The 13042-nt window shown below is 35.9% G+C and overlaps 2 protein-coding genes across 5 annotated transcripts in view; both read right to left on the bottom strand.

The window, feature by feature from the left end:
* The window catches only part of HMGCLL1 (3-hydroxy-3-methylglutaryl-CoA lyase like 1), a 323420-nt gene that overhangs the window by 254378 nt on the left and 56000 nt on the right, over positions 1–13042 (bottom strand). The gene's annotated exons all lie outside the window — the stretch shown is intronic.
* Positions 3910–13042, bottom strand: part of BMP5 (bone morphogenetic protein 5) — a 217220-nt gene continuing 208087 nt past the window's right edge. Inside the window, exon 7 of the mRNA XM_066359171.1 lies at positions 3910–4084. Within this exon, the coding sequence (XP_066215268.1) occupies positions 4061–4084 (24 nt within the window). The 3' untranslated portion in view covers positions 3910–4060. The remainder of the gene's footprint in view (positions 4085–13042) is intronic.

Genomic DNA, 13042 nt, shown 5'->3' with positions numbered 1-13042 from the left:
AATGATAGAATCTCAAAGCAGTCATATTAAAATAGTTCTCAGTTTTATAATATGTTAAAAATTACATATGAGTAATGTGTAATGGAAAACTCTATTTTAGTGATTATTTCACTTAAAAGATGATGATAATGGAAAAATATAATTACACTGCTGGTAGTAATATTACATGCTCACTGTGTATTAGACATTTTATAAAATATTTCAAATCTATCACTCCATTTTATTATCACAGCCAACCTATGAAGCTGTGATCAGTTTCAGTTTTGCCATTCATAAAGAGACTGAGGTTTGAAAATATTCAGAACTCTCACATATCAGAGAGGTAATAAATGCTAAAGGTAAAACCCAAAAGCTATGCTCTTAATATTGTTTATACACACACACATTTATTTATGTATATATAAATATACTACATATTTTAGATACATGTAAATTATATATAAGTATATTTGTATACATATATATAAACATATATGAATACAAATAAAATAAGGGTGAGACCCAGAAATATGAGAATAAAGAGGAAAGAGATAAATTCAAAAGTTGTCAGCATTTTGCACTGTTTATAGATCGAAATGGTGTGGATACATATCATCATTATCAAATTATTCTCGATATGGCGTTACTTTTATATATCCTGATTCTAACAAGGACTTTAGTGAATTGGTAGACTATGTTATGTTACACATAAGAAAAGCTAGATAGTTTCATGATTCATTTTGATGTCTACTTCATATGAGATACCTAATTTAAAGTAGGATGATTTGAAAAATGTTTAACTTAATTTAGGTCATAGAAAATAATAACTACTTTAAACAATACACAATACCAAATTACCAAATTATGAAAAACAAAAGATCATAAAAAATCTGTAAATTTACCTTTACTCTGTTATCATAATTACCTGAAATGTTATGCAAATGAGCTAGAGCTAGGCAACAATAACCTTTTTTTGATAAAGTGTGGTCTTTCTGAGACTAATCTTCCTAATTTGGGGTTCCACACATATGGTGCAATGCTAATGTTACTATAAGATTACATCTACCAATTTTAACTAGGATAATAGGACCTATGAGGAAAAATTCGGGGCTTGGGATTTTGTAATGAACTGAAAAAGAGAAAGTTAAGGAGAGACTTATTGTAAGGAGGTGATGTCTTACAGCTGTTCTCTTTTTGCCCTGCACCAAGAGGAAGAGGAGACAGGCTTTAACTGTAGCAAGAGAAGTTTAGATTTGATATCTTCTGAGTTGACATCTTGAACCCATATCTTTTTGTAAATGGATTAAAAAAAATTCATGTGTTAATGTTTGAAACTATTAAAACAATTTCATAAGAGACAAAAATCCAGTAACATCAACAACATTCTGCAAGAAGAAAACAAAAACATTTACTTGTGCCTAAGAAATATTTTTTTTGTCCCATCCTCTGATAGTATGCTAAATAAATATTTCTGATACAAGTATTTAAATCAAAAGTTTCATATAAACATAGACATAGGATAAAATTTAATCACGGGAACTGGTACAGGCTGTACTGAAAAATATTTACAGGGAGTTTCAAAACTAAATTTTGTTTTACGCATGCAAAAGAAAGAATGCTGGGGAAACTCGCAACTTTTTGTCTGGTTTATTCTTATCCTTCCTGAGAATACTAACAGTGCCTGTAACAATAAGAAGTTTTCCATTCTTGGAATAAATTATAGAAATGAACATCAAAGATATTTTTAAAAGGCTGTAATGAGTAGATATTTCATTGTGATTTTTGGAATTCTAGGCTCCAAAATTGTTTGAAAAAACAATAGTATGAAAAAAAAATCAGTAGTAATTGAATTTAGGCAGGAAATATACATAGTGATGGTCATTGGCTCTTTCTTCTGTCTCACATTACCCTTTTTGAAATCCTTAAGACTCTTTAAATTGATATAACTTAATTGTATCATTCTTTGTGTCTGCGCATGTGCCAATTTTTATTATATCAGAATATAAAATAAAACAGGAATGTTTCTTATTTTATTGCTCACTTTAGAATTGTTAGTAAAGCAATCATTCTAATTTACATATCAAAGTCTCCAGCTCCCAAAACGCTATCCTTGGAATTGAGAACTGGATGCTTATACCACCTACAGCCAATTTTGCCTAAAGGTTGGTCTTATGTGTTTGATTATTTCTACATATTTAAGGCATATGCTTTTCGAGAAGGCTCACTACATATTTTTAGAATTTCATCACTCAAGGCCACAGCTGGTTAATACCAAACACCACTCATTTCCAAACTTTTAATGGCCATCAGAGTACAATTCTGCACATCAGAGAAACAGATATTCTTATGCTCAGTTAATGTATAACATAAAAACAGGCAAAGATAAAGAAAAAACAAGGTGCTCCATCTCAGCTACTGCAACGGACTGGTGATAGAGTAGAGAGGGGTGTAGCAAATCCTCCTTTGATTCTCTCTTTGTCTACTCTTTTACAAGACATAGCATAGCAAAACATGCTGAATATTCAAACATACGCCTTCCAAAATTTCAACACTACTAAAAATCTGTGAAGACTAAATTCATTAAATAGCCTTGCACTGAAGAAGTGTTGATAGCAACAGTGTAGTCTAAATTTCTCCCTTTTCCTCACCCCTTCTCTAAGGCCTATTTCCAAACATTTCCCTCACTATTATACATTTGCCTAAACTTAATAACGTCAGTGCAGGGACAGCATGGGACCTAATGTTGAGACTAATCTTTACAGCACTTGAAATATACAATGCCATAATAATCCCCATACACTATCTTTCAAAACCTCTTGAAATAAAACTCTCCGGTTTGTCCTAAAACTCTCCAGTTTGCATCACGTTTTAGTTGTCTATTGTTTTCATAGAAGAATGCAAAACAAAGCTTGTTTTTAAGAATAAAAATAGTTTCTTAACAAAGAAATAGAGAAAGAATTCAAACTGCCTATCTTGAGGAAAGTTAAGTTCATAAGAGATGGTTCCCATATGCAGGGAAAATGCTCTATCTGCTTTTGCATTTGCTTGGCACTGGGGGCCTATTTATTACTTCATATACTTGGACGCAATGGCAGTTAGCACATAGTTATAATGATGGAGAGAGGTGATATTGTGGTAGATATAATCTGAGTGCTAGCAAATGTCAAATAATTATTATTTTCTAGGCTTTATCAAACCCAGATAACAGAAAAGTTAAAGGATATGACTCTACAAAATATATCCTATATGATACAACATATCTCAGGCTGTAAAAAGTAAGAACAAACTTACTTTATTAAAATTCAAACTTCTAACACTCAGTATTGTTTTTCTTATAATAACGAAAACTATTTTATACATAGGGGTTGTTATTTTAGAGCCAAAAGAATTTTTTAAATATTAATATCTTTGGTTGGGAATTCTGCAATAGTAATTCTTCAATTAAACTTTGTCTTAAATGTGTTACAGGATTCCTAATTTAGACTATATCTGTTATCAGATAATTACACAGATAAGTATTTATTTTGCCAAATAACCTAATCTCATCTACAGTTCAATCTTAGAGTCCGCTGAGAGTAAGTATGAAGTAAAATGCAATGTTCAAATGACAATATCTCGGCACATGATTTCTTTTCAAAGGCCATTTACATTCATCTCATCTCATTTTCACATTTACTCAATGAGGTTAGTATACACTGCTCACAAAATTAGGGGATCAGGGAATGAGCAGATACTCCAGTACTTTCAGCCTTTTGTATAGCGCAATTTCACCAATGAATTAAAGGTTGGTCTTGCATCTCATTTGCGTAATAGAACAACTTTCTTCGACTTATTTGCTTTTCTGATGTTCTTGTTCATTAAAAAAAAGTCAAATGCTTCTTTTTTTTATTCACTTTGAAATATCCTCTAATTTTTGTGAACAGTATAGAAGGAACTATCTTCTCTGCATCTTGGCTGACTCAGTGATTCCCTCTGTCATGTGTCTGACGGTGACGATGACACTGATGATGATGACTCACTCCCAGGTCCTCAGTGATAACATGTCCTTGTTCAGTCTAGATTCATGGATGGACTCCAGCCTCTAGACTGTCTCCATAATACCATGCTGAAAACACCAATGCGGTATGTTTAATAGCCAGAAACCTACCTACACACACGACCAATTATAAACCACTCTAGGGCAGTATATTGGCTGGTATTTTGAGAAACCAGAGCTATGGCTGAGGTAACATTAAGAAGGGGTTTCAATACTTGGCACCATCCAATATATTTACTCTTGAAAGATCATTGCAGGTCTACCTTTGCCTTTCTCCTCTATACTCTTTTTCATTATGGCTCACCTGAATTAAAAACAGAGAAATAACTGCAAAGACTTTTGAAATTACCAGAGATGGGCAAAGTTTACACAAACTTTAGAGTCTCCATGCATATTGTTATTTACACAAAAACTAGCAAGTAGGATAAAGGAAAATATGGGAGATAAATTAAAAATATGTTACTAATAAATTTAACATAGAGTCTGAAGGATACGACTGGCTTACGTGCGATATCTAGAAGTGATGTAATGCTAGATGGCACCTAGGTTGTCAGGACAGTGTCTGAAAACCGATCCATCTCATGATACCGAGCATAAAGGAAGAGAAGCTGCAAAGAGGTGTTTCTATCTTACTTAGTCATTTAATTTAAAAACAAAAACAAAAATTAGTTTAATATCATCTAGGAAAGTAATAATCTCATTGACTTTCCACTTTGTTACTAACATTAGACATAGCCTGAGAAAAAACACATGATTTGACAGAATTCTATCCAGTTAGAAACACATAGGAGAAGGGAGGAAAAAGAAAATGAAGAAAGCAGACAGATTCCCCAACACATTAGTATTACTAAGTATTTATCAGTATTTTCTACCAAAAAAAGTTTCGTGTTTTTCCTATTAATACCAGTATGCTCAGCGCATGTCCATGAATCTTACTCCCTGGACTCCAGTGACCATGTGTTGTTCTCTAGAGCAGCGTTTATCACAATTTAATGGGAACACAATCACGTGGGCATCATGTGAACATGCAGGTTATGATTTAGGTCTGGGCTGTCAGGATGCCTACACTGCTGATCCAGAGAGCACACTGTGAGTACCACTGCTTTAGGCAATCTGAATTAGCTTCACTGAAGGTCTTCATAGTACCTTGCTTCCCACAATAAATTATAATAAAGAAGTTAAATCATTTTCTTAAACTTCTAATGAGGACTTATATCCTAAGGGAATTAGATCCCACTCTAAGCAGATATTATCAAAGTGACTTATGCCAACACGAAGCTATGCTATAATAAGCTGCAGTACTGCAATATCTTCAAGTTAGAAATTAAACTGAGCCCTGGTCAGTTGGCTCAGTGGTAAAGTGTCACCCTGCATGTGGAAGTCCTGGATTCAATTCCTGGTCAGGGCACACAGGGCGAATATCTGTTTCTTCATTCCTCCCCCCCTCCCACCACACATCTCTTTCTCTTCCCCTCCTGTAGCCATGGCTCAAATGTTTCAAGCAAAGTTGGCCCCAGGCACTGAGGATGGCTTCATAGCTCTGCCTCAGGTGCTAAAAAGTAGCTCAGTTGCCGAGCAATGGAGATGTGGCCCAGCCAGGTAGAGTATTGCCTGGTAAGGGCTTGCTGAGTACATCCTGGTTGGGGCACATGCAGGAGTCTGTCTCTACCTCCCCACCTCTCACTTAAAAAAAAAAAGAGCCCTGGCTGGTTGGCTCAGCGGTAGAGCGTCGGCCTAGCGTGCGGAGGACCCGGGTTCGATTCCCGGCCAGGGCACATAGGAGAAGCGCCCATTTGCTTCTCCACCCCTCCGCTGCGCTTTCCTCTCTGTCTCTCTCTTCCCCTCCCGCAGCCAAGGCTCCATTGGAGCAAAGATGGCCCGGGCGCTGGGGATGGCTCTGTGGCCTCTGCCTCAGGCGCTAGAGTGGCTCTGGTCGCAATATGGCAACACCCAGGATGGGCAGAGCATTGCCCCCTGGTGGGCAGAGCGTCGCCCCATGGTGGGCGTGCTGGGTGGATCCCGGTCGGGCGCATGTGGGAGTCTGTCTGACTGTCTCTCTGTCTCTCCCTGTTTCCAGCTTCAGAAAAATGAAAAAAAAAAAAAAAAAAAAAAGAAGAAGAAAGAACGAAAGAAAGAAAGAAAGAAAGAAAGAAAGAAAGAAAGAAAGAAAGAAAGAAAGAAAGAAAGAAAGAAAGAAAGGAAGAAAGAAAGAAAGAAAGAAAAATTAAACAGAATGAAAGGTTGTTTCATAATGAAATCTTCAAACAAAAACGATGAAATTGTGGAACTAAAAGCTATGCACCTGCACATTACAGGTCTATATAAGTATAATGTTTTCAAATGAGTTTTAGCAGCTGTTGTCTTGCTTTTCAAATGAAATGCCTTATCCTTCTATATGAAAAAGATAAATGGGGAAGATTATCCCCTTCTCAGATACTGTCCATGTGTAATGATGCTAGGAACACTGTAAGTACCTCTGGGAACACCCTCTGGTATGAAAACAACTTTTCCAGGAAAAATGTCCTGTTGCCTTAAACTAAACTTGAGACTAAGGCCTCGCATATAAAACTAACCACAAAATGAGTCTTTGCTCTCTTCAATACTGGTTTTTGTCTCAATTAACTCTGTCTTTTCCAGTTCATTGACCACACTGCCAACAGTGATTTTATTTAAAAATCACATTTCTGATGTCACTCTCCTGCCCAATAAAACCTTCAGTGCTTTCTGCTGTTAGCAAACAGCACATTTTTTAAATACAATATTCAAGATTTGGAATTAAGCATATATTCTAATTTCCTCTGTGACACAAATCTCTTGACTACTCTGTTTCAGTTTCTCTGACTCCAGAATGGTACATAAAATTAGGTTGAAAGAAATTCAGAAGAAACTAGTTAAATAAGGTTTTGGTCAAAATAATTATTTGGTAAATGAATCTTAAAACTATTTTCTTACAAACTAGTTTGAAGCATCACTTCAGGAAGTCTTTGAAAAGAAGTTTTATAACCTCTAGACTTTCTAATTCAGAATTTTTTGTTGGTCTTGAAGGATTTTATATTTGTTTTATTTCTTCAATTTCAGTTTTATTGAAATATTATTGCTTTCCCTATTTATATTAGTCATATTAAGTTTTCTATCCATCAATACATATCTTATATGCAAGAGTTATAAAATATGAATTCATTTAAGTAAAATAAAACTTTAATAAATATTAATGCATTATCAGAGCAGGTACAATAGGTTGAAAAGAAACACCTGTGAAAGATAGAGGGAGGGGTTGAGTAAAATAATCCTTCCAAATAAAAAATACATGTTAAGTAACATGTCCAAGGTCACATGGCACTCAGAATACACGCCCAGGTTTTTCTTACCGCACAGCCCTTAGCCAGTGTGTCAGTGTGCATCTCCGTCTAGTGGAGTCTCCAGGTAACAGGAAAACAGCAGGCGTCAGCAAAGTGACACTCTGCCTCATTGAATTTTAACCCGATTCCTCTGGTGCACCTACCAAAGTAATGTGTCCTCTAAACACTAAGGACACCTGTGATCTAGAGCCATTGATCCAACCTTGTTTATCTTTGAGTATGTTTTCATGTTTCTCCCATCTATATGCTCAATAAATATTCAAGTGGTCATGAAGATTAAGAAAATAATTAAATGAAATATGCTATTGTAAGACTATGTTGATCATTAAAATGCAGACCAAGACCTTTTACATGACTTTAATATTTTCTATCTTCTAAGTAAAGGCACTGTTTTGAGGAAATTTCACTAATAAAATTTATTTCCTTATTAAATTTTTGTTACTCATGAAACAGTAACTACTTTAAATGTTTTTTTAAAAACTTATAATCATTTTGTCAGAAATAATTTTTCTGCAACCTTCGGTTGGCAGTTTTTCTTTCTCTTATAATCTATAATGTGCCTTCTGGAGATTTTTCTAAAAAATATAACAGTTTTTATTTTTAGGTAATTTTATTAATTTTTTGGTTTTATTAAATTTATTGAGCTGACACTGGTTAATGAGTTTGTATAAGTTTCAAATTACAATTTCTTTTTTTTAAAGTATATTAGTGCCTTTTTTTAAGATTTTATTTATTTATTTTTAGAGACAGAAGAGAAGGAGGAGGAGGAGGAGGAAGCATCAACTACCGTACGTGCCTTAACCAGGCAAGCCCAGGGTTTCCAGCCAAGGACCTCAGCATTCCAGGTCGACGCTTTATTCACTGCGCCACCACAGGTCAGGCCTCAAGTGTACAATTTCATAATACATAACTTATATACACATTTTATAATTGGTAACCTTCATAATACTGTCTGTGCCTATGAGCTTGTTTGTTAGTAAGAGTGTTTAAAGAGCCAACCTATTTACTATTATTTATTTTCAAAGTTCATAGCAAAATTTATAATAGAAAAATTTTAACTTTTAATTTTTATTATGAGAAATTTCAAACACAAATTTAGACTATAATTTAATTAAACTTCATTGATCTATCACCTAGTTTCAACTAGTCATATCAATAATTGTTTGTTTGTTTTTATATCTATATCCCAACCACTTTTTGGGGGAAGGGGAAGCATATTTTAATAGATAGCTATGATCTATTGACATTTTTGAATTGATAAATATGTGAAGTATTTATGCCTGTTTTTCCCTATTTTCCCCTTCCCTGACTTATTAGATCAAAATTTTTAGTTCCTTTTCATGTTTTATATATTATATATTATATTTCTATTTTTTCAGTAGTTGCTCCAAGACTATCTTTTTAAAAAAATTAACAAAGCCAAAAATTGAGCAATATCTCTGTCCTGCTTCTGAATACTAGGTCCTTAAGATGATTTAACTCCTCTATCCTAATCCAGATGATATTTGTTTCACTTTATTTCCTTCAAAGAATTATTTTTTTTAATGAATATAGTTAATGTGTATTTTATATTTGAAACTTGTTACTTCTTGCTTTTTCCTTCCCTCTGGATACAATTCCCTTTCAAAGTATTGCGTTAGTTAGTCATTCTCTCAGTGATAATTTGGGACTGACAACTTCTTTTTTTTTTTTTTTTTTTTTGTATTTTTCTGAAGTTGGAAACGGGGAGGCAGTCAGACAGACTCCCGCATGCGCCCAACCGGGATTCACCTGGCATGCCCACCAGGGGGCAATGCTCTGCCCATCTGGGGTGTCGCTCTGTTGCAGCCAGAGCCACTCTAGCGCCTGAGGCAGAGGCCACAGAGCCATCCTCAGTGACGGGGCCAACTTTGCTCCAATGGAGCCTTGGCTGCGGGAGGTGAAGAGAGAGACAGAGAGGAAGGAGAGGGGAGGGATGGAGAAGCAGATAGGCTCTTCTCCTGTGTGCCCTGGACGGGAACCCGGGACTCCTGCACGCCAGGCTGACGCTCTACCACTTAGCCAACCAGCCAGGGCCGGGACTGAGAACTTCTAACATTTTTACTTTATCTGAAAATGCGTTTCCTTCACACTGAGTTTTAAATGATAGCTTAATGATGTTTGTTTAGATTTCTGTGTTGCCTAGTTTTCTTCCTTTTGTTGTAAAGTACTGTTTCGCTGGGTTTACATAGAGACACCAAGACCAAATGAATTTTAAGGAGTTTTATTGAAAAGGAGGATGTTTAATATGCAGGCCGCATATGGCTAACACGGGGCATAGCTGACCCAAATCATGCACACTGCCCTGAGGTAGGTTACATACCTTTAATCACACATAGGTTGGTGAGAAAAGGGGGAGGGGGAGTGATGACACAATTCATTAGCAAACTTATAACACACATCTATAGGATTTATAAAAATATCCCTATATATCAAAACTTACAAGGTAACACAATAGTGAAAATGTTGCTTTTCATATTAAGATATTTCCAAATTTTTCCGTTTCTATTTGCTGTTCCTTTGTCTGGAGGTATATGCATTAACTATATGCTTTCCGGATGGGGCGGGAAGCCTGCATGGTGCCAGGGAATAAGCTTTTGTAAATGGCCTATTAAAGAGGAAAGAAGAAGAAAAGAAAAGATTTGCTTAATCTTTTCCTCCCGTTCCTGCACCTGGCTAGGTGTTTACCCTGTTTCTCACAGAGGTGGGGGAAGGGAGAATTTAAGTCTCCCTAGTACAAACTTTCTTTACAATACAATACTGGTATCTATCCGGAGTTGGTGCAAATTACATACAAGTATAAAAATCATATTTACAAAATCTCTCTGTATGCCTAGCCTAAATTATAAAATATCCTTTAAGCTCCCTGGAAAAAAGGGGTTTCCTACACAGTATGTCTCTGCAAGCCAGAAAATTCCCACATCCCTTTACTTTCATTCCCTACAGAAAGGAGAAGACAAGAAACCTGACTTAAAAACATCAATATTAATTTTTCAATTCTTTGATACCTTATCACACTTTTAAATTGAAGATATCACCTAACAATGTGTTATGGACAGTGAAAATCTCACTAAAGAATTATTTGGGTCTTGCTTTTAACAAAAGCTGCAAGTATGTCCATGGTACAAAAAGAAATTAGTAAATTGTTATAGTTTTGATTCCATGAGGTTGAATAATGTCAGACTATTCAGTTTCAATAGCACAATCTGGAATTTCGATTTCTTACAGATGACACTTCAACTACCAAAGTTCCAGTGTGGTTTTTTCCACTTTGCACTAGCAGGTGGCCATAATTCCTCCCCACAGAGAGACCCACAGCAAGTGTCCTCTACTGGCATGGCTACCAGAACCCCAATCCCAATGGCCTTGTCTGACCTTAACAAGGAGAAGCTGCTGCATTCTGACAGTTTCCCCTAGGCACTCTGGCTTCGATTTCTCTGCACTTTTGGCATATGGAGATTTATCTTCTTTCCTTATGAATTTAGCTAGGGATTTTTTTAAACAGCTTTTTGAAATATAATTTATATTACATGTACACAATTTGAGATGTATATATGTGTCTATATGTTTGTGTGTAATGGTATCTCATTGTGTGGGTTTTTTTTAGTTATTTTTAAATTAGATTAAAATGATTGAAATAATAAGTACATATATCTAGACAGTAAAATTTAATAAGTCTTGACATATGCACACTCATGAAAATATCATAATCAAATAATGAACATGTCCATCATCCACAAAATAGCCTCTTCCCCCTCTGTCATAACTCCCTCCAGTGTCTCCCAAGAACCCCTAAGCAAACACTATCTGTTTTAGATTATTTTAGGTAAGTTTGAATGTTGTAGAATTTTATATTAACTTAGTGATATGCTATGTATTCTTTTCTGTCTGGAGTCTTTCATTCAGCATAGTTATTTTGAGATTTATTCTTGTTATTTTTTAAATAATTAAACAGTTTATTTCTTTTTGTTGCTCAGTAATAATGATATACCATAAATCATACAATAGACCACAGTTTGTTTATCCAGTTCCTTGCTAATAAACATTTAGGTTGTTTCTAATTTTTGCTTATTACCAATAAAGTTGCTATGAACAAGTCTTTGTAATTTCTTTCTGCTTAGGAAATACCTAGAACTAGAATGATCATATTATGGGATATTTTCCTATTGAGCTTATATATCTTGACACAAGTTCTTTGTCAGATACTTTCTCAGGTTATAACAAGTCTTTTTATTCTCCTAAGAGTATCTTTAGAAGAGTAAAGGGTTTAATTTTTGTTTGTTAGTTTGTTGTTTGGGAGATGGTTTGGTTTTAAAATTTTTTATTTGGGGTAATATTGGTTAAATAAATTATACTGGTTTCAGGTGCACAATTCTACAATGTATCATCTGTATATTGCATTGTGTGTTTGTGGGAAACAGGCTGCAAGCTGACAGAGTCCTTGCAGTTTAGAATTGTGTGGGGACAGAGGTATGGGGGACTGGCAGTGAGCTGACAAAGTCCTTGCAGCTCACCCCCCACCTCGCTTGTTTAAGTTGCTAAAGGCAATATACATGCTCTTCTTCTTACCCATTGTTTTGTGAAGTTGCTTTTTGAGATGTTACACACGATGGGATTTTCTTGCACTCTTGAGAGAATTCTTAGTTTACCTCAGAACTGTGACTTTGTATCTGAGCCTCTTTGTTTTGCAAACAACTTTGCTCTCTGCACAATAAAATAAAGCTTTTGGGGGTGCAGGTTTGCTCTAGCTGGCCATCAGCCTGGTAGGTGATCTCCTGATCTCATTCTTTTTCTTTTTGTGTTTATTTCTTAATTCCATACCGTTCCCACCCAAGACCTGCACAATTATGAGCCGCACTGGTTTGTGGTTTGTGTTCACCTTAAGTCAAGTTTCTCTCCATCACCATCTATTCCCCCTCTATACTCCTCCCCCTCCTCCCATGCCACTTTCCCGCCTACAGTCCCCACACTGTTGTCTGTGTCTATAAGTTTTTTGCTTTGCTTAATCCCTTCAGTTTTCACCTAGTCCCCAACCCTCACTCCCTCATTCTCTGATCTACTAGTCAGTTTTACTTTGTTAGTTTATTTTGTTCATTAGATTTCACATATAAGTGAAATCATATGGTACTCGTCTTTTTCTGACTGGCTTATTTCACTTAGCATAATATTCTCCAGGTCCTTTCATGCTGTTGCAAAAGGTAAGATTTCTTCCTTTTTTTTTTTATGGCTGAGCAGTGTTAGATTCAGGGAGGTGTGCTGTGGCTGCCAGAGTGTAACTATTGAAGGAACAGGAACAGGGAGTACTGATAGGGCCCCTGTGAGGCTGAGAACAAAGAAGTTTACGTTTGAAATTCGCCACTAAGCTAAACCTGGCCCCTTTTGCTATGCTGCGTGCGACCTCCCTAGCGAATAGCTAACTGCCACATCTGCTTCTGTAAATGTTTGCTCACTTAGGATATATAAGGACCTAGCTCTAAGCGCCAGGCGTGACTCTCATTTGCAGCTCCTTGTGGGTCCAGTGTCTCCAGACACCTTGAAAGCTCGCCCCTGCGCAGGTTAAACTGGCCAATAAAGTAACATCTAAACTCCTGAAAGTCTCCTACGTTTGTTCTCATACTCGGTGTATGCAACAAGCAGCATTCCATTGTGT

Source organism: Saccopteryx leptura, chromosome 1 (genome assembly GCF_036850995.1).
Source record: "Saccopteryx leptura isolate mSacLep1 chromosome 1, mSacLep1_pri_phased_curated, whole genome shotgun sequence".
In the NCBI taxonomy this organism is placed as follows: domain Eukaryota; kingdom Metazoa; phylum Chordata; class Mammalia; order Chiroptera; family Emballonuridae; genus Saccopteryx; species Saccopteryx leptura.
This window is presented reverse-complemented; position numbering and strand designations above follow the sequence as displayed.